Below are 27,594 nucleotides of genomic sequence, written 5' to 3'. Positions count from 1 at the left end.
TTTCTTCAGTCTGGCAGCATATGACAGGTTTTGGAGTCCCTTTATCCTTTTGGTGAGGAACTTTTGGGGTCTCTCCAATTGCTGCAGGTGTCGGGTGAGATACATCCCGAATGGGGCATTGTACTCGATCATTGGTCTGATAAGTGAAGAGTACAGGGGAACAATGACCTCACTTGATCTGGATGTGAATCCCTTCATGATCAGGTGGGCAATGTAGAAGGTCTTTCGAACCACTTTAGCAACGTGAGCGTCAAACGAGAGGCCACTGTCAACCTGGGTCCCTAGGTCCCTGATAACCTCTTCTGTGCTTAGTGGGTTGCCACCTATATGGTAGCTTGGGGTTACCTTGTTTTTCCCGAAGGGTATGACTATACACTTTTTTGCGTTTAACTTCAGGCCATGGCTGTGGCACCAGCTATCAGTTTCCGTGAGACCCCTCTGAAGGATGTCTGTGTCCGATGTACTATCCACTATGGCACCCAGTTTGCAGTCATCCGCAAACTTTGTCAGCCATAGTCCTCCTATGTTTGCCTGTACTTCTGAGAAGTAGATGCCGAACAATAGGGGGCCAAGGACTGAGCCCTGTGGGACTCCACTTGTAACCGGCTTGGAGTCTGACATGGCTCCAGCAGCTCTAACCCTGTGGGTTCTGTCCTTTAGCCAGTTTGCAACCCATCTTGTGACATATGGGTTTACATTTAAGCTGGTAAGTTTCTCTATAATACCCGAGTGGGGTATTGTGTCGAAAGCTTTTGCAAGGTCAAGGTAGGCTGTATGGACTGCCTTTCCCTCATCAATGGCCTTGGTGACTGTTTCGAAGAAGTCGACCAAGTTCAAAAGGCAAGATCTGCCCTTGACAAAGCCAAACTGGGTTGGGTCCAAGGTCTGCAAGTCCCCTATGTCCTTGTTTGAGTTCCATTATGATCCTCTCCATAGCTTTGCAGACCAGGCTTGTTAAGCTTATGGGGCGGTAATTACCAGGGTCCGTAGAGGCACCACCTTTGTGGAGTGGGACCACAGTTGCCGTACGCCACTCCTTGGGCACATATCCTGTGGTGAGGCTAAGATTAAACAGCTGCCTTATGTGTGGGTTTAGTTCTTCATTGAGTTCATGTAGCACACAGCCGGGGACCCCATCCGGTCCCATTGATGCTGTGTTTTTAGCTTTAGAGAGAGTAGCTTTCACCTGCGCATTTGAGATGTCTGGGAGGCTACTCTCAGTTGGGATAGTTATCTCTCCTTTTGGGGGGGAGAGGGGGGTGAAGTTTGCGCTGAACCTGTCTGCCAGTATGTTGGCAATGTCTGTGGGTTCAGTGATTTTTGTATCATTTTAGACTAATTCTGAGCATATCTGGGAGTTTCCACCCAGGTTTCTGACATAGCTGAAGAAGGCCTTATGATTGTCTTTTGAATCTATGGCAATTTTCTCTCAAAGTTGGCCTTGGATGATTTTATGAGGGATTGTAGTTTCTTGCTAGTGCTGATCAAAGATTCCTTCCCTTTTTGGGATTTTGCTCTATCATTTAATAGCTTTCTCCTCTTATTGTAAAGTTTGTTTATGGCTGGGGTCCACCAGACTGGACGTTTGCCCTTGGTGGAAAGAGTCTTGGTTTTATTTGGGATTGCCTGATCCATGCAGTCCTGAAGGTGTTCATAGAAGGCATTTGTAAGGGCTTCCGCAGCTTGGGTTGTGGTTTCCATTGGCTCGGGGGCCTTGAAGGATACCACACCTGTCTTGAGTAGTGTGAAGTTTGCTTTAGAGAAGTTCTTCACTGTGGTCTTTTTTGTTTGGGGTGGGGGCGGGATGTGGATTTCTAGTGAGATTAGTTTATGATCTGATCTCACCAATGAGGGATACACTTCCGGTGTGGAGCATTTTGTCCCCATGTTCGTGATGATGAGATCTAGTATATTTTCTCCTCTTTTGGGGACGGTGACTAGTTGTTCCATGGCATTTGAATTTATGAACTCCAGGAACCTTTCGGCTTGAGTAATGTTCCCAGTCTATATTCAGGTAGTTGAAGTCACCCAATATGATGGTGTTTGGTGATACATTTATACCCTCCAGTGTCTTCAGGAAGGCTGTGTGGGTTTCCTGAGTTTGAGAGGGTGGCCTGTAGCATGCTACAAATTGTAGAGCAGTTTTGCCTATGGTTAATTGCACCTGGATGGTTTCCGATGCTTCGTGCGTAGCCACCAACCTGGAGGTGTGGGTGTCCTTGATGAATATGGATAGCAAGTGTACCTCTTGGCAGAGAGTAAGGATATGCAGGATTTGCTGAATTCTGCCAGTCTTGTCAATAAACATTCATTGCATTGTGGTTTTGACATTCTAGAAGCCTCCTGCAGGGCTACAGCTACTGGATCTGTTATTAGAAGGCACGCTTGACTCAGGGAACAGCCCCTTCCAGAGCCTGTCAAGGCTAAGTTTTTAGATGTACCTTTGCATAAGGACAGTCTTTTTGGTGGCAAAGCAGAGAAGTGCTCAAGAAGATGGAGGATAAGGCCAAGTCTATGCAAACAGTTAAGGACTGTCTGCAAGTTCAACCTCCTCGCTTTAGTAGAAATTACACTTCTAAGAGTTGGACGTTTCCTGATGCCAGCAGACAGAACTGTTCTAGGACTAGAGGTTAAAAATCTAGGAGGCAGGTGGCTACCTCTCAAAGGTCTAATCGTTGGCATGCTTCCACTTCCAAGGCGGGAAGTTCTAAGCCTGCATCTCAACCCAAACATTCTCAATGACTCTATCCAACTTCTGCCTGTTCTTGCCTGCCCGGAGAGTCCTTTAGGGGGAAGGTTGGCCTTTTTTGCAAATGTCTGGGCCACCATCACGGATGACAAATGAGTACTCAGAACTGTATCCCTAGGGCACAGGTTTTCTTTCCACACCTTTCCAGTACCAAAAGGATTCCCGGATGCTCCTCCAAACCAAAGGGCAGAAGTAGAAAAACAAATTTTGTCTGTTACATTTGGGAGTAATAGAATTCGTTCCTGCTCAGCAGGTAGGCCAGGGTTTCTATTCCAGACTTTTCCTAGTTCTAAAAAAAAGAAGGCACCTGGCATCCTATCCTAGATCTTTCCATTCTGAACTCTTTCTTGGTAATTCCAAAGTTCAAAATGCTCACTCTGCATCAGTTGCTGCCAGTGTTAGAAAAGGATTCCTGGCTGGAACTTTGGATCTCAAAGAAGCTTATCTGCACATCCCTATCACGGAAAGTTGCAGGCAATACCTTTGTTTCAGGGTGGGCAAGCAACATTATCAATTATCTGCGCTGCCCTTTGACTTATCTACTGCTCCCAGAGTTTTCACAAAGTGCCTGGCTCCAGTCATTGCTTTTTGCAGGCAGAAGAAAATTCAGATTTATCTATACTTTGACAACTGTCTAATTCAAGCAAATTCTCAGGACCAGCTGTTTAAAGGATCTAGAATTTGTAAATACTCTTCTCTCTTCCCTGGGTTACAATCAAAAATGGTGCCATCCAAGGAGATAACATTCCTGAGAGCGAGTCTGGACACAGCCGCCCAGATGATACATCTCACCCAGGAGAAGCAGGCAACTCTTTCAGTTTACTTCAAGGACTTGGCAAGCCTGTCCCAGCTCCCTGCAAGGGAATACCTGCAAGCTCTGGGATACATGACCTCTTGCATTCTCATGTTTCCATATGCAAGACTGCATATGAGGAAATTACAATGGTACCTGAAGAACCTTTGGTGTTAACGCACACAGGACCTGGATATGATGATTCCTCTGCTTCCATGTCTGCAGACAGAGTTTCTATGGTGGGCAACAGCCTGTCTACAAAACAAAGGCATGCCTTTTTGTCCACCCCCTGCCACTCAAATTCTTACCACAGACTCATCAGACTATGCCTGGGGAGCTCACCTGGATGGCAGATGCATTCAGGGACATTGGAATGCCCAGCAAATGCACCTGCACATAAATCTAAAGGAGTTGATAGTTCAGCAGGCCTTACTAGCTTTCAAGCATCTTCTTTCTCCAGGAACGCTGCTCGTCGGACAGTCATGTGGTACATCAACAAGCAAGGAGGGACTCATTCTTACCCCCTGTGCAGGCAAAGTATGAATCTCTGGTCCATAGCAGCATCCCTGGGCCTGCATCTCCTAGCTCAGTGTCTTCCACGAAGGCTCAATGTTTTGGCAAACCAGTTGAGCAGACAGACCCTGGATCCTCACAAGTGGCAACTGAACAGAGCATCATTCAACATTGGGGCACACCTCAGGTGGAGCTTTTCTCCTCCCCAGACAACCATCTTCTACCTCTTTTTTGCACCAGACAGCATCACAGCAGAGCCTGGAGACTGGATGCTCTATCCTTCCCTTGGATGCTGCTGTCAGTTTATGCCTTCAGTCCTCTTCCCAGAGTATTATTGAAGATCCGGGATGAACGACCAAGGACTAGTCTCATAGCTCCAGACTGCCCCAGACAGCATTGGTATCCACTGCTTCGCAGTCTCTCCCAATTTCCTCCTTGGCATCTTCCTCTGAAGCTAGATCTTTTGGTTCAGGAAGGGGGAAACATTCTACATCCTCATCTTCAGTCTCTTCATTGGCAGCATGGCTCATTGTATGAATCCATGCTTTTCTTCTTCCCTTTCCAAACAGGTGGTTGACGTGCTGAGGGAGGCCAGGAGGCCTAGCACTAGGAAGCTGCCAAATGGGAAAGATTCTCTCATTGGATGTAGGCTACAGGGGAATCTTCTCAGCCTTCCCTTCCTCTGATCCTGGAATACCTGGCTGATTTGCTTCAGGTTGGTCTTTCTTTTTCCTCTGTCAAGATCCATGCTTCAGCCATTTCTGCTGTTTGTTCTTTTGAGCAACACATTTTCTCTGATCCCCTGATGAAAATGTTTCTCAGAGGTGCTTGCAACTTAAAACCTCCCTGAAGGGCACCTACTGCAGCCTGGGATCTTAATTTTGTTCTAGAAAAATTCACTCTTCCTCCTTTTCAGGCAGCTGCCACTACAGATTTAAAGTTTCTCTCTTGGAAGATTGCCTTCCTCTTGGCTGTAACTTCAGCTAGAAGGGTTTCGGAACTGCAAGCTTTGATGGCTGTGGAGCCTTTTCTTATTTTCCATTCAGATAGGGTCTCTCTGAGAACCAACCCCTCCTTTATGCCTAAGGTGGTTTCTAGCCTGACTCTTAATCAGTCCATACACTTTCCTACCTTCTTTCCTAATCCTCAAAATAAAGTTGAAAGGATCCTACATTCTCTCGATGTGCACAGACAGCTCAGGTTTTACCTGGACAGGACTAAAGACCATCAGAAATCAGCACAGTTATTGGTCAGTTCTGCCGCTGGAGCCCAGTTCAAGGCTATTTCTAAGCAAACCATTTCTAAATGGATTGCTCATTGTATTACTTTTTGTTATTCCTTTCATGGCAAAGCTACTCCTCAAGGGGTTAGAACCCACTCAACTAGAGCAGCTTCCACTTCTGCAGCCTTTTTAAGGGGTGTCCCTACTAAAGATTTTGGAGGCTGCCACATGGTCTTCTGATCACACTTTCACAAAGCATTATAATTTGCCTTTGTTTTCTAGAGCCAGGGCAGGGTTTGCCACTGCTGTTCTGCAGGGCATTATCTCCGATCCTTGATTCTGTTGGTTCCTCCTCCCTTTTCTTTGAGCTTTGCTAATCAACCCATTGGTTAGGACTGCAAAAGTGAAACACGATGAACATAGTACAGTTGTGTGCACTTGCCATAAATGTAGATGTTCGAGTGTATTCACTGTTGCAGTCCTGGTTTCCCTCCCTCCTCCCCCCTTTTTGGTCTTCTCCTATTCTCTTTTCCTAAGGTACAGGCTAAATTTAGTATTATTTGCCAAAGTTGCTTTTGGTTATGGCAAGAAAGACTGAGGAAGTGACGTCGGCTGCCTCCTTTTGTATCGGACGTCCTTTACAACCGACAACAGCCGATGTCATATTTTACTTACCTTTGGTATTCTGGCTTATCGAGGGCTACCAGGAGCTGGATAACCAATTGGTTAGGACTGCAACAGTGAATACACTCGAACGTCTAAATTTATGGTAAGTGTACACAACTGTATTTTCTCCTTTCCTTACAAGGGACCTATTGGTATTTATTTCCACTGGTGGAGTTCTTCCACCAGGACCTGGCCTCTTACTTTGGGGGCTGCTGACAGGTTAGGGCAAGAAAAACTGATGTAATGGCGCCGGCCACCTTAGTTTATACCACTGACGACCTGACGTCAGTCCTCAAGCGACAGCAACTGACGCAGAAATACTAAGTCAATGGTGTTCGGGCCGGCTGAGGGCTACCCTGGCAGGGATAACCCAAATGTGATGACTGCAACAGTGAATACACTCTAACATCTACATTTATGGTAACTGTACACAATTTTTGGCCATAGTAAGGCAGGGTTTTCATCAGTTACTGAAAATGATTCAGTGTTAAAACTGAAGTTTTGTACTGTTACATGACATAAATTGCAAGTCATGTAAAAGTTAAAGTGGACTACAGAGCTTTTGGTTCATGTGGGGGCAAGCCATTTCTATTCATTAGTTCCTAACATAAGTGCTGTAAGAGTGATGTTTGTGAACGCATAAACTTGTAGTGCTGACTGTGCATGTCTTGCAGTTTCACTTATTCCTTAACTTCATTACAGGCTGGTGCCATGGTCTCATTGATCTTGTGTGTGTACCCCAGAGTCTGCCATTTATAAATCAACTCCTGATAAAGGATGCTGCTAATTGTACTGCTTAGTAAGGCGCACAGCTGCATCCTTGAAATTATCCTTGAAATTATTTGTGAAAGGCAGCTGGGTAGTCTTAATATACAGTGGAATTTAGTATGTGTGTTAAGTTATGCTTTGTGTAAGAAGAAAATGGATTTACTTAATCGTGCCAGAGCACAGCTACTCAAAATTAAATTACCAAAGTGAAAAAGATCATCAGGACAGATTGTACTAAAAGTGGCTGTAGTGTAGTCTACTACAAAATGTTCACACACAAGTTTGATACTTTTCGGGCAGACAAGCTCCTCTGCAGTCTTTGCTGCTCTAACTCGGAGGTTGAACAGCTTTGACGAAGCAAGCATTATGCATATGTTACCACCCTGTAGTGTGACCTTGGCATTAGAAAGTAATAGGAGAGTGCAGGCCCCTATGTGTTGTTGCATGTGGGAAAGGTGTTTGCCTCCCAGCAGAAGTACAGATGTCCTTCTTTGGGTCATTTGAGTGTCCCATTGTTTTGGTACTTTTAACTTGGTAACTTCAACTTTGTGTGCTTGTGCTGTGTTAGTACAGAGTAAGTTCATAGAAAATTAGATCTATATTAAAATAGCAAAAGTAATAAATAGTAATGTGGGTTTAATTGAAAGCAATATATTAACACATGAATTACAATTGCATGTAAGCATTTACTTAAGGCAGTGTAAAACTGTGTTGCAAGCAGCCTGTTGTAAACAGTAATTTATGTTTGTTTTATTCTTGCATGCTATCAAAAAACTCGCCAAAAATTAGGGGCAATTTATAGAACAAAAAGCTACTTAACTGGTTCATCCAGGAAAATCCTGGCCTCTACAGTCTTGTTCCCCACTTTTACTGTATGGTTCCCCAGTACTGCTTAACCTTCAAGCTTCTATCCAAAATAAACTAAAGCAGGGCTGCAATAAAATGGCAAAATTTGCCACTAACTCATCAAACAAGACCCATCACTTCTTAGCCCTAAAACAGCTTGATTGCCTTGAATTATCCAATCAGCTCACTTGCACAGAAATATTCCTAGTCCACAAATTAATATACAGACCAGAACAAAACAAAGCACTGCTAAACGTATTGCACACATACACCCCTGCTAGGCCACTTTGATTTGGAAACAAAATGCTCCTCACTATCTACAAAACCACACCTTCCAGCAGTTATCTCTTGTCTCTTCCAGCTATGTAGCCCCCTCCTGGAACTATATCCCGTCATCCCCTAAATATACTAGCAACCTTTCCAATTTCAAGACCAATCTAAAAAACATATTGGACATCTAGTTCTGTATGTGCATAACCCTTGAAATTTGACCAACTACTCACTGTAACTATGCCTTTCTTTCTCTGAATCTCTTACTCCTCCATATCTTAGCATGAAGCTCCCAGTTTAATAATGCCATACTAGTAATGTAAGCTGTTCTACCTCTTCAGCTAACATTTGCTGAGATTTATTTTCTCCTCTCATGTCCTTCCATAACATGCATGTCTTTATAATAATAAAGCCTCTTTCCATGTCTTTAATTTTCCCTCCCACTTGATGTTCTTCATGTTTCACTGTTGCAGTCATCACATTTGGGTTATCCGCTTGCAGTAGCCCTCAGTCAGCCTGATTAACAAAGTCTTGGGTCCTGCGTCAGTTGCTGTCTCATCTTCCATGACGTCAGGTAGTCAGGGGTATAAAGCATGCAGCCAACGCCATTACATCTGTCTTTCTTGCTGTGCAATGCCCGAAGCAGAAGCAGTCCGCAAGTGCCGGTCGGCCGACTCTTGAAATTTTCGTTTTCGAGTTTCACAACCGAAGTCTTCAACTAAGCTAAGTACTCCATTGGGGAAACTTTTTCTTGCTCTAAACCGATGTCAGTAAAAGTCAATAATTGTATTTCTTGTGGAAAGCAAAAACCTCATAAAGATTTTCATTCATACTGCATTCCTTGCCTAGGCCCTGACCACGACGTACCTCGCTGTCAGTTTTGTGCCTTATTTAAACAACAAACTATCTGTCTGTTTATTACGCTTCTAAATATTTTGGTACTCTGTTCAATTATCCATATATGGCTTCGGTAAGCCACCAGACTACCGACATTCCAAAAAAACGTAAAGATAAAGACAGAGACAGACCGCATAAGTCCAAAGCTGCCGATGACACTTTTCCTAAGCTAGTCGCCAGTTCGTTGGTACTCTGTGAGGCATGTTTGCAGCCCTTGATACCCGCTACTTCAGATTCACAGGCCTCTACTGAGACCCATTCGGAGTCCGGTATGCCACGAGATGCTTCAACTGTGGAACCTGTGGATGTCTCTACCTTGGATGAGGTCTGGAGCCGGTATGCCGCAAGCTACTTCAACTGTGGAACCTGCAAATGTCTCTACCTTGGATGAGGTCTGGAGCCACTGTGCAGGCACCGGCTTCTGAGGGTGTATTCAGGCCTACTGAGTTGCATATTAAACCGATGCCATCTTCTTCTTCAAGGCCTAAAACTCGATCCATGCCTACAAAACCGACGCCCAGACCGCATGGTCAGGCCTCTATGCCTAAAAAACAAATGATAAGAATGGCTGACAACCTTACTACTTTAAAAAGGGGAAGCCAACCTTCCCCCTCTAAGAGACCTAGGACTGAGTTTGCTTTATGATCCTTCTGATCAGGATTCTGAAATTTCTGTTTCCTCTGATGACCAGGATTTACCCTTATCTACCTATGAGGATTCTGATGCAGAGGACTCTCTCCCTCCTTCCCCTCCAGAGGATTTCTCTTTTGGTGAAACATTGCATACTCTTGGGGAGCATTTTCGCTGGGAAAGCCAGGATTACTCTGAATCTAAAAAGAGGCTTAGGGATTTCTTACTCCTGCCCCAACACAGGCCTTTAGCTATCCCCCCTGTACTGGACATTGTTGATGATGCCAATTCGGAATCTAGCTTGGCCCCTGACTCTTTACCTCCTGCTCCCAGAAAACCTGATAGATATTACAGGATTCCTGACTCTCACAAGTTCCTTTTTAAAAATCCTACTGCAGATCCTGTGACCATTTCACAGGGACCCAAGGGGCATTAAGGCTACTACTGCCAAAAATCCTACCCCCTCTGATAGAGATTCCAGGGTGCAGGATAGATGGGGTAAGAAGGTATACACTTCTGCAACCTTGGCCATTAGGGCCTTAAACTGCCAGTTTCATATCAGCAGCATATTATTGGACTGCTTAAACAGAAAATGATGTTGATTCCTGGCTGTGCTGAAAATAAAGATTTACAGGATGTAATGCATTCTGCAGAACAAGTTGGAAAACATACTTTGCAATGTGGTTTTGATTCACTAGAGGCATCTTGCAGGGCTGCTGTCACTGGGGTCTGTACATGCTTGGCTTAAGGAGCAATCTTTGCCAGATCATGTTAAAGCTAAATTGCTGAATGCTCCCTTAAACCAAGACCACCTGTTTGGCAACAAAGCAGAAGTACTTAAAAAGATGGAGGAAAAAGCTAAATCTATGCAAACTGTTAAAGATTTCCTGCAAGTACAGCCTCCCAGATGTAGTAGGCATTGGCCCTCTAAAAATCGGTCCTTTCCTGCCTCTTCCAGGTCTTCAGTCCAAACTCAGACCCAGCAGAACACCCAGGCTCCAGTCGCAAGGTATTCACAGGGCTAAGCAGTGGGGGGCTCCCACTTCCAAAGCAGGGAATGTTGGGGGCTCCCACTTCCAAAGCAGGGAATGGTAAGACCCCCCCCCCCCCATGGTAAACTGTCTCAATGACTTTAAATCTTTCAAGCCCTGCACAACTGACTGTTCCCTTAGGGGGAAAGATTGCCCGGCAGGCAAAACATTGGGAACTCATTACCCAGGACAAATGGGTTTTAAATATAGTTTCCCAAGCATGCAGATTCCACTTTCACTCCTTACCGACCCCAAATCAGTGGGCAGAGGCTCAAAAGCAAATTCTCGCTCTCTTAAGCATCAGGGCTATTCAACCTGTTTTCAGAAGAGGAACGGGGACAAGGTTTCTACTCAAGACTTTTCCTGGTGCCCAGAAAAGACAACTCCTGGCATCCTATACTGGACCTCTGTATCCTAAACACATTTTTGGTGATTCCAAAATTCAAGATGCTAACTCTTCACTAGCTGTTTCCTATGCTAGGCAAAGATGCCTGGTTGGCAACACTGGATTTAAAGGAAACTTACCCTGCACATCCCAGTAAGGGAATCCTGCAGAAGATACCTACACTTCAAAGCAGGCTACATGCACTATCAGTTCTCTGCACAGCCCTTTGGCTTATCTACTGTGCATTTTGCAGGCAAAGAAATATCCAAATGTATCCATACCTGGACGATTGTCTAATTCAGGCAGAAAACCAGAACATAATATTGAATCATCTGGCTTTTGTACAGAAATTGCTAACTTCTTTGGGGTACACCATAAACTAAAAGAAATCACATCTTGTACCCTGCCAACAAATTGTATTCCTGGGAGTAGCTTGAGCACAACTTCCCAGATGGCTTTTCTCACACCAGAAAAACAAGTTCATTTGACAGCCTACTTCAAACTACTGGCCACAAAGACCCAGTTGTCTGCAAGGAAAATACTGCAAGCCCTGGGGTTCATGGCCTCCTGCATTCTACTAATTCCATATGCAAGACTGCATATGAGGAAACTACAATGGTATCTAAAAAGCCTATGGTGTCTTTATCAGGATCTAGAAGCAATGATGCCTGTCATTCCTTGTTGACAGAGTTCCTTTGGTGGGCAGACGTCTGTCACCAAAACAAGGGACTGCCATGCACTCTACCCCCTGCCGCCCAAACCCTAACAGACTCCTCAGACTCTGCATGGGGGGGGGGGCTGACTTGGCAGAGAAGTGCGTTCAGGGCAAATGGAACCCAAGTCAAATGCACCTGCACATCAATCAGAAAGAAATGTTAGCTGTACAGAATGCTCAGACAGCCTTCAAGGACCACATCCTTCCAGGGCAATTAATGGTAAAGACGGACAACACCACTGTTATGTGGTACATAAACAAGTAGGGGGGAACCCTCTCATACCCTCTCTGTAGACTAGCCATGGCTCTGTGGAACACAGCCTTGAGCTACCAAGTGCACCTACAGGCTCAATTCCTGTCAGGAAAGCTAAACACACTGGCAGACTACCTCAGCAGAAATCTCATGGACCCACACAAGTGGAAACTGGAACCAAAGATGTGTAGCATGTTGAGAAACAAATGTGGGAGCCCAGATATAGACCTGTTTGCCTCCACCCAGAACTACCAATTGGAAAAATTCTGCACAAGGACTCCCCACAAACAATCTTGGAAAGTGGATGCCCTGTCCTTCACCTGGAAAAACCTATCAGTTTATACCTTTCCCTCTCTGCCTCTCCTCTCCAAGGTACTACTAAATATCAAACAGGACAAACCAAGGACGATACTGATTGCACCAGACTGGCCACACCGACACTGGTACCCCCTTTTGTGCAGTGTGTCACTGCTGGCACCATGGCACCTGCCTCAGACCCCTGTCCTGCTGTCCTAGCAGGAGGGCCAGATTTTGCACCCACAACTTCAAACTCTGAACCTGGCAGCCTGGCTAATTACCTAATCTCTCCATTACTATCCCTCAGTAAGCAAGTGTCGGATGTCATTCTGGAGGCAAGGAGGCCTAGTACTAGAAAATCCTATGCTGAAAAATGGAAAAGATTCTGTTCCTGGAACCAAGCTCAGGGGATGGGCACAGCAACGCCCAATTTACCTCAGATTCTTCAATACCTAACTGAGCTGCTGCACAAGGGCCTTTCCTTTTCCTCCTCCAAAATTCATGCCTCAGCCATTTCAGTTCATTACAACACAGAACCACCCCTCTTCTCTCATCACCTGCTGAAGCGGTTCCTCAGAGGGGCCAAGAACTTAAGACCACCCAGGAGAGCCCTTACTCCAGCCTGGGACCTTAACTTTGTATTGGAAAAACTCACTCTACCTCCTTTTGAGCCAGCTGCAAATGCAGAGTTGAAATTCCTTTGTTGGAAAACAGCCTTCTTTTTAGCCATCACTTCAGCAAGACGGGTGTCTGAATTACAGACCCTCACGGCAGTGGAGCCTTTCATCATTTTTCATGCGGATAGGGTGTCCCTCAGGACCAATCTCTCCTTCATGCCCAAGGTGGTATCCAGTGTGGCCCTTAATTAGTCCATTAATTTGCCAACCTTCTTTTCTAATCCACAGAACAAAGGGGAGCGAATACTGCACTCCTTAGTTGTGCACAGGCAACTTAGATTTTATTTGGACAGGACTAAACCTCTCAGGAAAACTGTGAACAACTGCTGGTTGCATTTGCTGCAGGGGCAGAGGGTAAGGCCATTTCAAAGCAAACCATTTCTAAATGGATAGGCCATTGCATTCATTTCTGCTATAAGCACCATGGAAAACCTACCCCCCCCCGGGGGTTAGACCACATTCATCCAGGGCTGCATCTACCTGTACAGCTTTTCTCAGAAGTGTCCCTACCAGGGACATCCTAGAAGCTGCTACCCAGATTTCTGTACGTACCTTCACCAAGCATTACCATTTGCCAATTTTCTCTAAATCCAGAGCTGGCTTTGCCACTGTAGTCTTGCAGGGCCTTATAGCTGGTCCTAATGCTATCTAATTTCCTCCTCCCATCCTTAGACTTGGGAATCTACCCAAATGTGATAACTGCAACAGTGAAACATGAAGAACATAGTGCAGTTGTGTACATAAATGTAGATGTTCGAGTGCATTCATTGTTGCAGTCCTAGTTACCCTCCCTCCAACCCCCTGACTTCTATTGGCTATACCTCTATTCTTGCTTACTGTGTTTAAAGCTTTTTGGTGTATTTGCTTTTTTGTTGGAGGTATAACCTTATATATATAATTGCTTCCCATTATGTTAACTTTTTGGCCATTAGTAAGGACTATGATCAGCAGTTTGAACTGTTTCAGGCACTCATTTGTCTGCAGGTATGTGCTTTTCACTTGAGAAAGTGCTGGCAAAGTTGTGGAGTGGGGTCCGCTTATGAGAAAAATGGAAAAGTTATATTTCTGCTCAATGGCCATTTCATGAAGTGTTCGGAAAGTACAACAGGAATGTTTACAGTAGTAAGTATAACAGAAAGGGTAAGAAGGAGCATAACTTTCCAGATCCTCTTTCAAACATATATAAAGGATCACAGTTTCCCTGCTTTTGTGGTCAGTTTGGTACAGCAGAAGGTTCTATGCTGTCTGTCTTTTATAACAACGCGATGGATGACAAATGTTCCTTCCACGGTCGGTTGCCAAACTCCTGCTTCTGTTTCTTCCTCCTGGTCCTGTTGCACAAGCAAAGTGATAAAAAGGTAATTAGGAGTTTATACCCAGTTTTACTTAAACATGCAGTCCTTTCATGAAAACATTAGGAATTACGCAATGTTAGAAGTCTGGTTGCGATAATACGCGAGTACCATATATATATATATATATATATATATATATATATATATATATATATATATATATATATATATATATATATATATAATTTTTGTTGTATGTTTTTACATTTAGATGTAGATTAATTTGGAAGAGAGAAGCACACTACAAGTATTGTGGTTATTGTATTAATTTTGTGAAATCTTTATTCTCAGGGTCTGTTGTGTTGATTTGTGTGTTTGGAGGAGAGTTACATTTGTAGTGAGGTTTGTCTTTTTTGCTTAGTGTGTTCAAGAGTTGATTCTGCTTATAGATTTTATTTGCGGTTTCTAAGACAGGATGCTGTGGTTTCATTTCTTACAATAGAAACTGCTTCAAACACAGATTTATTTTCTGATTTGCCAGTGTCCTGGCTGTATCTTTACTTCATGAATATGGCTCACTTTTACTTGTGCAAAAGAATCATGAGATAAATAGGTACTGATGTTCTTCGTGTTTCACTGTTGGGGTCATCACACTTTAGTTATCCTGCCAGGGGTAGCCCTCAGTCGGCCCGAATACCAGAGGCTTAATATTTCTGCGTCGGTTGCTGTCGCTCCAGGACTGACGTCAAGTCATCAGTGGTATAAAATCAGGCAGCCGACGCCATTACATCAGTCTTTCTTGGCAATGAGCCCGAAGCAGTTCGCACGAGTGCCAGTTGGCCTCAACCTGAGTTTTCATTCTGAAATTGAACTTGAAGTCTTCTTAAGCAAGTACCCCGTTGGGGATCCTTTTTTCTTGCTCTAACAGATGTCAGAAAAAGTTAACAATTGTCTCGCCTGTGGAAAGCAAATGCCACACCAGTATTTCCATTATTACTGCGTCACCTGTTTAGGCCCAGACCACAACGTTCCTCGCTCTCTGTTTTGTTCAATGCTAGAACTATACATCGTTGGGCCCTTATCGTAGCTAAATACTTTCGCTCTCTATGTCCATATTCCAAAATGGCTGCGGTATGCCATCTGACCTCTGATCTTCTGAAGAAATGTAAAGATAAAGACAGTTCCAAAACTGCTGATGACACTTCCGTTAAGCTCGTCGCCAGTTTGCTGGTACTCTGTGAGGCACTTTCACAGCCCCTGATGCCCACTTCTATGGATTCGCAGGCTGCTACTGAGACCCCTCGGAGTCTGGTATGCCACGAGACTCTTCTTTGACTATGGAACATACGGATGTCTCTACCTTGGATGAGTTCAGAGTCGCTGTGCAGGCAGTGGCTTCTGAGGAAGTTCTTCGCACTACCGATATTCGACACAAACCGGCCACTTTCGCGTCTTCAGTTCTTTCTAAAACTACCAAGTTTCTAAGGCCCAGGGTACGTACTACGCCTAAAAACCGATGACCCAAGCTCAAGCACCTGCTTCCATGCCTCAGTTTCAAATGCTTAAAATGGTGGAAGACCTTATCATGCTGATTAGGGGAAGCCAGCCAACCACTTCTAAAAGAAAGAGACTTGTCCCCAGCAGCTTTATCTGACTAAGAGTCTGATGACTGAGGTTTCTGATATATGAAGACATGCTCTTATCTGCTTATGAGGATTCAGATGCAGAGGAATCATTCCTTCCGCCTCTGATTTATGAAGACATGCCCTTATCTGCTTATGAGGATTCCGATACTGAGAAATCCGTTCCTTCCGCCTCTCCTCCAGAGGATTTTTCTTTTGGTGAAACCCTACATACCTTGTGAGAGCATTTCCATTGGGAATGCCAGGATTATCCTCAGTCCAAAAAGAGAGACTGGGAATTTTTAGATGTACTACAGCACAGACCCGTAGTTATTCTCCTGTTCTGTATGTTGTGGATGAGGATTTCATGGAATCCAGTTTTAATTCCTGATACTCTACCTCCTGTTCCCAGGAAACCTGACAGATATTACAGAGTCCCTGACTCTCACAAATTTATTAAAAAAAAATCCTACTGCTGAACTAGAGGTCAGCTCCCAAGGACCTAAAGAAATAAAAGCAACCACAGCTAAGAATCCCACCCCTTCGATCAGGGAATCCTGAGCTTTAGACAGATTGGCTAAAAAAGTATACAACTCTTGCATTTAGAGCATTAAATTGTCAGTCCCACATGCTGAAATACTAGCAACATACTGTGGAACTTATTAAACAAAAAATATCTGCCTTTTAAGACTGTGCAGAAAGTAAAGAATTACAGGAGCTTATGCAGTCTGCAAGCCAAGTTAATAAGCATACCCTGCAATGTGGGTTTGACGCCCTAGAAGCAACCTGCAGGGCAGCAGTCACAGGTTCTGTACTTAAAAGGCATGCTTGGCTTAAGGAACAGATCTTGCCAGACCATGTCAAATCAAAATTATTGGACGCACCACTGAACAAAGACAATCTTTTTGGCAACAAGGCAGAAGAGGTTTTAAAAAAGATGGAAGAAAAAGCAAAATCTTTGCAAACAGTTAAAAACATTTTGCAAGTCCAGTCTCCGAGATTCAGTAGGCATTGCCCCTCAAAACACTGGTCCTTTCCAGCCCCCTCTAAGCCAGCTCAGACTATACCTAGGCGAAGGTGACCCCCCAGACGGCAGGCCCAGGGAATGCAAAGATCTAAGCAATGGAGTACTGCCACTTCTGAAAGGGAGTGCTAAGCCACCCCCTTATGGAAAGAATTCACAATGACTTTTCAACTCCACCTCTTACCTCCGCCCACCTGCTGGTGCCCCTAGGAGGAAAATGTGCCTCCAATGCAAAAAACTGGGCCTCCATCACCAGCGATCGATAGGTCCTCAGTATAGTGTCCCAGGGGTACAAATTTATTTCCACACACTGCCAACCCCCAAAGGTTTCCCAGATCTTCCTCCAAACCAGTGGGCAGAGGCACAAAACCAAGTTCATTCCCTGCTGTCCATGAGGGCAATTCAGCCTGTTCCTGCAGACTTGATAGGCCAGGGTTTCTATTCCAGACTTTTCCTGGTACCCAGAAAAGAGGGCACCTGGTGCCCAATCCTAGATTTATCCATTCTAAACACCTTCCTGGTGGTACCAAAATTCAAAATGCTCACCCTCCAGCAGCTTCTTCCTATGCTATCCAAAGATGCCTGGTTAGCCACTCTAGACCTAAAAGAGGCCTATCTGCACATCCAAATCAGAGACTCTTGCAGGAAATATCTAAGTTTCAGGGCAGGATCTATGCATCATCAGTTCTCTGCACTTCCTTTTGGCTTATCCACTGCTCCCAGAGTTTATACAAAATGCCTGGCTCCAGCCATTGCTTTTTGCAGACAAAGAAATATTCAAATTTACCCTTACTTAGACGACTGCCTGATTCAGGCAGACAGTCAGGAAAAGCTGTTGCAGTACCTGATATTTGTGAAAGACATACTGACCTCACTGGGGTACACTATAAATGAAAAAAATCTAAACTAGTCCCCAGTCAGAAAATTGTATTCCTGGGAGCAAGCCTGGACACCGCGTCCCTGATGGCATTCCTTACTCCAGAAAAACAAGCCTATCTGACAGATTACTTCTCTCAACTGGCCACCAAAGCCCAGTTATCTGCAAGGGAAGTACTGCAAGCTCTAGGGTTCATGACCTCCTGCATTCTACTAATTCCATATGCCAGACTGCGTATGAGGAAACTTCAGTGGTACTTAAAAAGCCTTTGGTGTCAACATTCTTAGGACCTGGAAACTATTATACCAGTGATACCTTGTCTTAAAGAAAGATTTTCTTTGGGGGGCAGCAGCATGCAACCACAACAAGGGGACTTCCCTTTTCACAACCCCATGCCGCCCAAACCCTAACCACAGATGCATCAGACTATGCCTGGGGTGCACACCTGGACGGCAGGTGCATTCGGGACCACTGGAGCCCAAATCAAATTCATCTGCACATCAACCAAAAAGAGATGCTAGCTGTTCAGCACGCTGTGACAGCTTTCAGACCCCTACTCCGTCCCGTCCTCTACTAATCAAAACAGACAACACCACAGTGATGTGGTACATCAACAACCAGGGAGGAACCCATTCTGCAGGCTAGCCATGATCCTTTGGCACACTGCTTCAGCCATGCAGATTCACCTGCTAGTGCAATTCCTGTCAGGCAACCAAAACTTGCTGGCAGACAACTTTAAGCAGAAAACTCCTAGGCCCACACGAATGGCAATTAAACCATAACACCTTCAGCCTCGTAACCCAGAAATGGGGTACCCCGATGGTGGACCTATTTGCCTCCCACAACAACCACTAATTCAGCAAATTTTGCACCAGGGAACCTCACAGCAAGGCCTGCAAAGTGGATGCCCTATCCTTCCAATGGGTAAACCTCTCAATCTATGCATTTCCCTCTCTACCTCTTCTTACAAGGGTATTACTCAAAATAAGGGAGGAAAGACCAAGGGCAATCCTCATTTCCCCAGCCTGGCCATGCCAACACTGGTACCCACTACTGCGCAGTCTGTTACTGTTGCCTCCATGGCACCTCCCGCAGATTTCAACTCTCCTCTCCCAGCAGAAGGGAGAGTTCTTGCATCCACAATTGCAGACCCTGAACCTGGCAGCCTGGCTTATTCCTTGACCTCTCCTCCAGTAGCCGACCTAAGCAAGCAAGCACTGGATGTTATATGTGAAGCCAGACGATTCGGCACTAGAAATTCCTGTGCTGACAAGTGGAAAAGGTATTGCTCCTGGATCCAGGATAAAGGAGCTGAACCAGCACAGCCCTCTCTACCTCTCATCCTGGATTACCAAGCAGACCTGCTTCACAGTGGCCTATCCTTCTCTTATGTTAAAATCCATGCCTCTGCCATCTCTGCTCACAGAGCCACCTCTCTTTTTACACACCCCCATCAAGCAGTTCCTTAAAGGGACTAACAACTTAAGGCCACCCAGAAGAGCCCCTACCCTTGCTTGGGACCTTAATTTTGTGTTGGAAATGCTCACACTACCCCCTTTTGAGCCTGCAGCTTCAGCAGAGTTAAAATTCCTCTCTTGGAAAACAGCATTGCTTCTGGCCATCACTTCAGCTAGAAGAGTGTCTGAGCTACAAGCACTCATAGCTGTGGAACCTTTCATCATTTTTCGTGCTGACAGGGTCTTCCCTCAGGATTAATCCAACTTTCATGCCTAAAGTGATGTCCAATGTGGCTCTCAACCAATCTAGTCATTTGACCACCTTTTTCCCTAAACCTCAAAATAAGGGGAAAAGGACCCTGCACTCTTTTTAGATGTGCACAGAGAGCTCAGATCCTACCTGGATAGGACTAAGCCCTTTAGGAAATCTTACCAGTTACTAGTCAGCTTTGCAGCAGGGGCAGAGGGCAAGGCCATATCAAAACAAACCATTTCCATATGGATAGCACACTGTATCCATTTATGTTACAAACACCACAGGAAACCACCCCCACAGGGGGTCAGAACGAGTACCTTTCACTTTTGTAACCTTCTGATTTTTAATAACTTGACCTGCCTTATGAAATTACATTTTTATATTAGATTTACTGTTTAGCTGCTCAGACAAAAGTAACATCATCATTCCACTAGGGCAACTTCCACCTCTGCAGCTTTTCTCAGAGGGGTCCCTACCAGAGACATCCTGGAGGCTGCAACATGGAGTTCACCAAGCATTACCACCTGGCTATCTTTTTGAAATCTAGGGCAGGCTTTGCAACTGCAGTCCTGCAGGGCATACTAGCCAGCCCCAACTCTTCTTGACTGCCTCCACCCATTTCTTCAGCTTTGGGAATTAACCCAAGTGTGTTGACTGCAACAGTGAAACACAAAGAACATAGTACAGTTGTGTACACTTACCATAAATGTAGATGTTAGAGTGCATTCACTGTTGCAGTCCTGGTTTCCCACCCTCCAACCCCCTTGTCTCTCTCTCTCTCTCTCTCTCTCTCTTCCTCACAGTGTTATTTGGTATTTACTTTCTACTGGTAGTGGTCTTCCACCATAACCTAGCTCCCTATTTGGGGGCTGCTGACATTTGGGGCAAGAAGAACTGATGTAATGGCGTCTGCTGCCTGTTTTTATACCACTGACAACCTGACGTCAGTCCTGGAGCGAAAGCAACCGACGCAGAAATACTAAGCCTCTGGTATTCAGGACAACTGAGGGCTACCCCTGGCAGGATAACCCAATTGTGTTGACTGCAACAGTGAATACACTCTAACATCTGCATTTATGGTAAGTGTACACAACTGTACTTTCTAAATCCTACAGTTTATGAACAGAATTCATATCACATCAGAGTTACCAGGGCATGCACACTTAACGCATGTCTTTGAGGCTCTCTGAAGTGTTTCTTCATTTTTTCCAAGAGTACCTTTCACTTTTGTAACCTTCTGATTTTTAATAACTTGACCTGCCTTATGAAATTACATTTTTATATTAGATTTACTGTTTAGCTGCTCAGATAAAAGTAACAGAAACTGTGTGTGCTTCAAAAATTTGAAGCTAATTTTCAGCCGCCACATATTTACCTCATCATGTCTCAGCATTGCTTGCTGTGTTAGCTTTTGACATTGTTTACTTGTGGAGCTGTTTACATGAAACTGTAAAAACAACCTTGAAATGCCTCTGTGCGCTTTTCTTTGACATTTAGGGTAAAGGAGCTGACTGATGAAGAGGAGTGCTGCATCTGTATGGACGGACGTGCTGACCTCATCCTACCATGTGCTCACAGTTTTTGTCAGAAATGCATAGAGAAATGGTAAGTTGGTAAACAGTAAAGGGTAGTGTGACATGATAAATGTTTAATTTTCATTTGCATATGACTTGACCAGTTTAGTCCTTCAAAAAAAACGCCAACCGAAATTAGCGTAAAGTCACACCAGGATTCTGGAAACCGTACTGGAAACAACCTTATTTTATTTGTAAACAAACAAACGGTTAAGCGCTTTCTTCAGTGTATCACTGACTTCATCAGAACACCAAATGCTAAAAATCATTACCTTAAATAAAAATAACCAATAAAAAAGCCCGCCTTTTTCATCAATAAATCAATTAAATCATGTTCATTCAAGAAGTTGTAAATCAATACCCTATACACAAATAGTTCATATAAACCATTTCTCATACAATGAATAGAACCATATGTATTACACAAACCTGTGCATGTCTTGAATACGGATAATGTTACATAAAAAATTATATAAAAACTTGATAAAACAACAAGAGTATAACAAAATGTAAAACACCTGTTCACTACTGTGTCTCATTAATTATACTGACACTGTCTACTAAAAAAGTCAGTCTGTCATCAGATATTTATAAAAAATATATTTCCTAACTTTATAAAATACTCATCTCAATGCGCTACCCTGCATCCCAGTGTACTTCTACTGGTAAATACCAAAGCCTGACAATATTTATTAAAATACCTTAAATATGTAATATGTCAGAAACTTTGTGTAAATAAAATTAGCCTAGAGACTTGTTCTAAACTTTAACAAGGGGTTTTGTTGGAATCATCTCATTAAGGCCTGGGGGAGTGGACGCATCTAACCTAATCTGCCATCTGATCTCCCTTTCCCCCACTGTTGCCTTAATGTTACCACCTCGTGGGTTAGATATGACCATTTCCAAAATGGCAAATTTGAAAACCTTACATTGTGGATTTTTGATTATATGTCTTGATAAAGCGTTGTTTACATCACATTTCCTCATACAATATGTATGGTCATAAATCCTGTTTTTTAAACAGCGATCTGTCTTTCCCACATAGTAACTTATGCATGTTTGACAAACACCCAGATATACTATATGTTTGGTCAGACAATTGCCATTACAAAACTTAACTTTACTTTTTATACTGTTGTTTAACACAATACTAGGTGCATCCAAAATGTACTTACAAAAATTGCATTGACCACATTTTTTTGTACCGGTTTTCAATATTTTCTTTCCCTTGTAGTAATTAGACTTAATCTCAATAATTCTCTTTAAATTATTACCAGTCTTATGTACGAAGTGTGGTCTATCAGGTATTTTTTCTTTGATAGATAAATCACTTGTCAAGATGTTCCAGTTTGAAGTCATTATATTTTTGACTTCACTAGTGTGTCTACCATATTTAATTATACAGGCCCTTAGATGTTCATTCCCTGGAACCGTGGGGGAAAGGGAGATCAGATGGCAGATTAGGTTAGATGCGTCCACTCCCCCAGGCCTTAATGAGATGATTCCAACAAAACCCCTTGTTAAAGTTTAGAACAAGTCTCTAGGCTCATTTTATTTACACAAAGTTTCTGACATATTACATATTTAAGGTATTTTAATAAATATTGTCAGGCTTTGGTATTTACCAGTAGAAGTACACTGGGATGCAGGGTAGCGCATTGAGATGAGTATTTTATAAAGTTAGGAAATATATTTTTTATAAATATCTGATGACAGACTGACTTTTTTAGTAGACAGTGTCAGTATAATTAATGAGACACAGTAGTGAACAGGTGTTTTACATTTTGTTATACTCTTGTTTTATCAAGTTTTTATATAATTCTTTATGTAACATTATCCGTATTCAAGACATGCACAGGTTTGTGTAATACATATGGTTCTATTCATTGTATGAGAAATGGTTTATATGAACTATTTGTGTATAGGGTAATGATTTACAACTTCTTGAATGAACATGATTTAATTGATTTATTGATGAAAAAGGCGGGCTTTTTTATTGGTTATTTGTATTTAAGGTAATGATTTTTAGCATTTGGTGTTCTGATGAAGTCAGTGATACACTGAAGAAAGCGCTTAACCGTTTATTTGTTTACAAATAAAATAAGGTTGTTTCCAGTACGGTTTCCAGAATCCTGGTGTGTCTTTACGCTAATTTCGGTTGGCGTTTTTTTTTTGGTGATATATTGTTGGACACTGGGACTATCTTTTCATTTTCAGTTTTAGTCCTTACTTGTGAGTGAGCAAATGTCACAGTATATGACTGCACATTTTAAAGCAGGTAAAATAAAAGTTTCACCACCTGAATTTTTAGATATAGAATTGTTACTGAGAGAGTGATTTGCAAGACGCCATTTCATTGGCAGATTTGTTGCAGTCAGAACGGGGGGGTTAATACTCATTTCACACCTAGTCCATTGACCCTTATTGCGTATCTGCAGGGACCCTTATTAAAAAGATTACTGTGAATTTAAATGCTGTCTGTGCAGGAAGGGTACATTTTCACTAACTGTTCACTGTTACAGTCTTAACAGTGTTGTCATTACATTTGTTTTGCATGCTAAGCTTTGCCTTGTTTCTTCTTGTCATTTGGTGTTAGACTGCTTTTTCTGTGATGATCCAGGTATTAAATTAACGAGTACCTTTTTAATTATTTTTTTTTAAATATCTCTGCATATATGCTCTTTTTAAGATTAGCACCTGGTGAAATGTTTATGCATTATTGTACTAAATCTGTACATTTTCAGATAAATTTTTCATTTACATTTAAAACAGTAAGGTAAGTGGTTATTTTTCCCCATGTTTTAGAATACAATATTTGTCTCAACTGTACCTCATTAGGAAGAGCATTTCATTATTTTAAATCCTAAAAATTCCATGTTCCGCACAGTTTCACACTGACTGGGACTGTCACACATTTCTTAAGAAAATTTTTAGCTAATATCCTTGGTAAATCCGAGTGATATTAATTAATAAAACAAACTTTTCATAAGTATGAAGTAGCACATTTTATCCATGCTGTGAGCTTTCTAGTTGAAGTTGGTAGTAAGTATCCCACATTTTGCTCATTTATTCTACATTGAGAGGTGTTGTCCTGAATCTTGCCCTTTACTCGGCCAAACCTGCCAACAGATCAGTTCCATTCCATGACTCGTGTCGCCAGTAGAGAGAGAGAGAGATGCCTTGCTCCTGTGCCATCAGGCCAACAGAATCTGTGCCACTGGGCTATTGTTTAGGTTAGGGATTACGGAAACAGAGTTGCTACTCTAGAGAGAGCAAGGGGGGAAGACTCTCCTGCAAAAATTGTCTTTGTAGTTTATTTATATTTGTTGACCTGCAAAGTGCAGCTAGGTTCAAAGGTACCCATTTTCAGTGGAGGCCTGGGAAGAAAAGTTCCAAAAGAATTTACACAGCGTAATTACAATAGTCGTAGTACAGGAAAGTTACAGTGGTATTAGCAAAAACAGAATATGGAAATAAAGGGATATATACATTATTCAGAAACATAGCATAAAGTGTGAGTGAATACATTTTCTAATATAAATATGCAAGACTCACTAATTTGCTACTATATATATATATATATATATATTACTTCTGGTTGGCTCGTGGCTAGTTAGGTATCCCATGGTGCACCAGTACAACCCCCAGATCTTGTTTGCTGCTGACTAGAAGAAGAAATAACATACAGAAAGAAGCCAATACTAAAAGGTCTCCATAAATAATGAAATTAATATTTTTCTGTCAACAGGTACTTCCAGGATAGGGGCAGGAGGGCTGGTTCGTAAGAGTGAAGGGTGAGATGGACTACAAACATGGAACTTTATGGTAAGTGCATAACTTCTTTATGTTCTGTAGTCCTATCTCACCTTTATTCTTTACATATGGGACAGTGTCCCTAGCACCTTATTCTTGGATGCCTCAAGGAAAAAAGATGCTCTACCCCTGGAGGTTAAATCCAATTTGTAATGAGTAATAAAGGTAGCCCACGTAGCAGCTGCACAAATGTTATCAAGTGGGACCCTGCCTAGATAAATGCCCCACCCTATCTGTGAGGCATCCGTGGTCACAGTGGCAACGGGTTGGCGAGGAACAAATGACGCAACCGTGGTCAGTTGATTGGGTAATGTCCACCAAAGGAGGTCCTTTTTGCAAGATTCTGTCAGCAGAATGGGATGGGGATAATGGAAGGTGCTGAAAGGACCATTGGGACGACAGAAGCCACTGAATAATTCTCATGTGTAACCTGGCTAGTGGCACTAATAGTATGGTGGAAGCCATGGTCCCAAGGAGCTGCAGAATAATCTTGGCTTTGACCCTTCATAAGGGGAGAAGATGCTGAATTTGAAGAACCAGGTTCTGTGCCCTTTCGGTAGGAAGATGAACCACCATATTTACTGTGTCTATCTCTGCGCATATAAAAATCACAAATTGAGAGGGCAATAAGGCAGATTTTTCCCAATTTATAGAGATTCCCAGCTGGGCACAAAGCTGAATAGTAGCATCCCTGCTCTGAAGGAGTAGATGCTGTTGGGGGCAGTCAGGAGCCAGTCGTCCAAATGCGAAAACACCTGGAATCCCTGTCACTACTGCCATACATTTGATGAACACCCTGGGGGCTGTGGTGAGACCAAAGGGCAGAGCATGGAACTGGTAGTGACTGGCTCCCAGGTGGACACATAGATGACTCCTTGACGCCCAATTGTCTTTCCCTAACAACGGGAGTATAGACTGCAGTGCTACCATCCTGGACTTGTCCTTCTTTACTGATTCATTTAGTCTGCTGAGGTCCAGAATGGGCCTCTAGTCCCCTGTACGTTTTGGCACTAAAAAGAATCTGGAGTAAGTTCCGGATCCTATTTGGTCTGCTGGGACGGTTTGGATGACTCTTTTTGACAGCAACTTGACCTCCACAGTTGTCTGATCTCTGTGACTGGGTGGAACATCTGGGATTTTCTTGAGAACAAAAGGTGAAGAGAAAAGGGTATGACAGAACCTCTGGTAATAATTCTTTGTACCCACTTGTCTTGAGTGATAATTAGCCAGGCTTCTGGATACAAAGAAATGCGACCCCCCGACCTGCGCCAGAGAAGCACAGTTGGGCCCCACATCAGGAGCGCTGGTAAGGCCGGCCCCGAAAGGAATCGCGACCTCCCTGGTTTTGCGTGTCCGCCCCTGCCTCTAGGGCAACATCTACCATTTCCTCCTCCTCCTCTGCCTCTGAAAGAGGAGTCACCCTGTGCCTCCTGGAAAAACCTGTGGGACGACTTGAACTACATCTTACCGCCCCTCTGACCCTTAGGGTATGGTCTAGAGGGAACAGTAAAACGTACTCCCATGGCAGAGCGTGTTTTTCTTTCTTGCTCGCACCGGGTAAGTGTGTCCTTTACCTTGGATCCAAACAATGAGGAAGCGTCGAAGGGGGCGTTGCTAAAGGTAGACTTAAACAGTTCCGCAAAGTTACACAAACGCATCCAGAAATGACGCCTCAGGGAAATTCCTGAACTTGCTGCTCTACTCGCTCCATCGGCCGCATACGAAATAAGCTGCATGGAAGAGTTAACGATAGAGTTCAAGGTGGACAACTGGGCAGAAACCTTGTCAGGGACTCCCTCAGCACATGTACCTTGTAAAGAGTCTCCTAACTCTTTAAGGAGATCTCTCTGAAGCCTTGTAAAGTGAGTAAGGTAATTCAGCGATCAAAGGGTAAATGCCGCTGAAGAAAAGATGCGCTTCCCTTATCTGTCCATCGTTCGAGACTCATTCAGCGAATGAACAGAAGTCTCGGCTAGCTCCTTCTTGTTGGCCGCCGCCACCACCATGGCATCTACAGGAACACCTTTAGATAAAAAGTCTTTTCCTGGAGGGGCAGAAAGTAACTTTTTCGGTCTCCCGGGGACTGGCTCCACGGCATCAGGAGTATCCCACACCTTTCGACTAACTAAACCCATCAGTTCGTCGAAAGGTGGAGACACCCAAGAGGCAGAAGGTTGAGACCCGAAAGCCTTCAGATACACCGACTCCTCATCAGAAGGGGTGACAGTGGGCCAGCCGCACCTCTGTTTAAGGATCTCCAGAATGTCTATGAAAGAGACATCAGAGGACGACTTGGGGGACCCTTCTGACTCCTCGAGGTCAGTGTCAGATGTCAAAGACTCATCCTGGGAGTCAACATGCTTCCTGTTACAAGTTCTCTTCTGTGGGGGCTCCTCAGAAGGGCATTCCAGGGAGGTCTTGGAAGAGTGGGGGCCACCAGCTGGTGGCTCTTGAGGCTGGGGGCCTCTGCTGCCACTGGAGGGGAGTAGGAGCTGAGACAGAAGTGCTATAGGGGGAAGAGTGCCGGTACCTCTGGTAGGAGCTGACGATCGGGACAGCACACTCTTCCTCATCTCAAATGCTGACCTCAAGGACTTCAAGGAGACCGAGGATGCCGTCGGCGTCAGAGCCATTAGCTCCGAGATAGACGGAAGGTCCGAACTCACCCTAGCCGACGCGCCAAGAGGAAGACTTGAAACCAAAGAAGTTCGGTTCCAAGCATCCCTGTCGGGGCCAACTGAAGAGCTTCGGCCCCTGGACACTACGGAAGGCACCGAAAGTGTCTGAGCAGAACTCTGCTCCGAAACAACTACAAGGGGAGCTGGAGCTGAAGGTTCCACCGGTGGTACCAAGCACTACGGCTCCGAAATACCAGCATGGCTTGGAGGAGGAATGAACACCTCTGGAGCCGATTGGGTCAGAGCCAACAGCAATTTAGGCAAAGCAGATGACTTTTCAGTACTA

The 27,594-nt window shown here is 43.8% G+C and overlaps 1 protein-coding gene across 1 annotated transcript in view; it reads left to right on the top strand.

Annotated features, from left to right (window-relative positions):
* The window catches only part of RNF141 (ring finger protein 141), a 250,344-nt gene that overhangs the window by 53,438 nt on the left and 169,312 nt on the right, over positions 1-27,594 (top strand). Inside the window, exon 3 of the mRNA XM_044059278.1 lies at positions 20,741-20,848. Coding sequence (XP_043915213.1) covers positions 20,741-20,848 — 108 coding nt within the window. The remainder of the gene's footprint in view (positions 1-20,740; positions 20,849-27,594) is intronic.

Source organism: Protopterus annectens, chromosome 17.part0 (genome assembly GCF_019279795.1).
Source record: "Protopterus annectens isolate FY-2018-M chromosome 17.part0, PAN1.0, whole genome shotgun sequence".
Taxonomy (NCBI): Eukaryota; Metazoa; Chordata; order Ceratodontiformes; family Protopteridae; genus Protopterus; species Protopterus annectens.
Note: the sequence above shows the minus strand (reverse complement) of the source record. Positions and strands in the feature narration are given on the sequence as shown.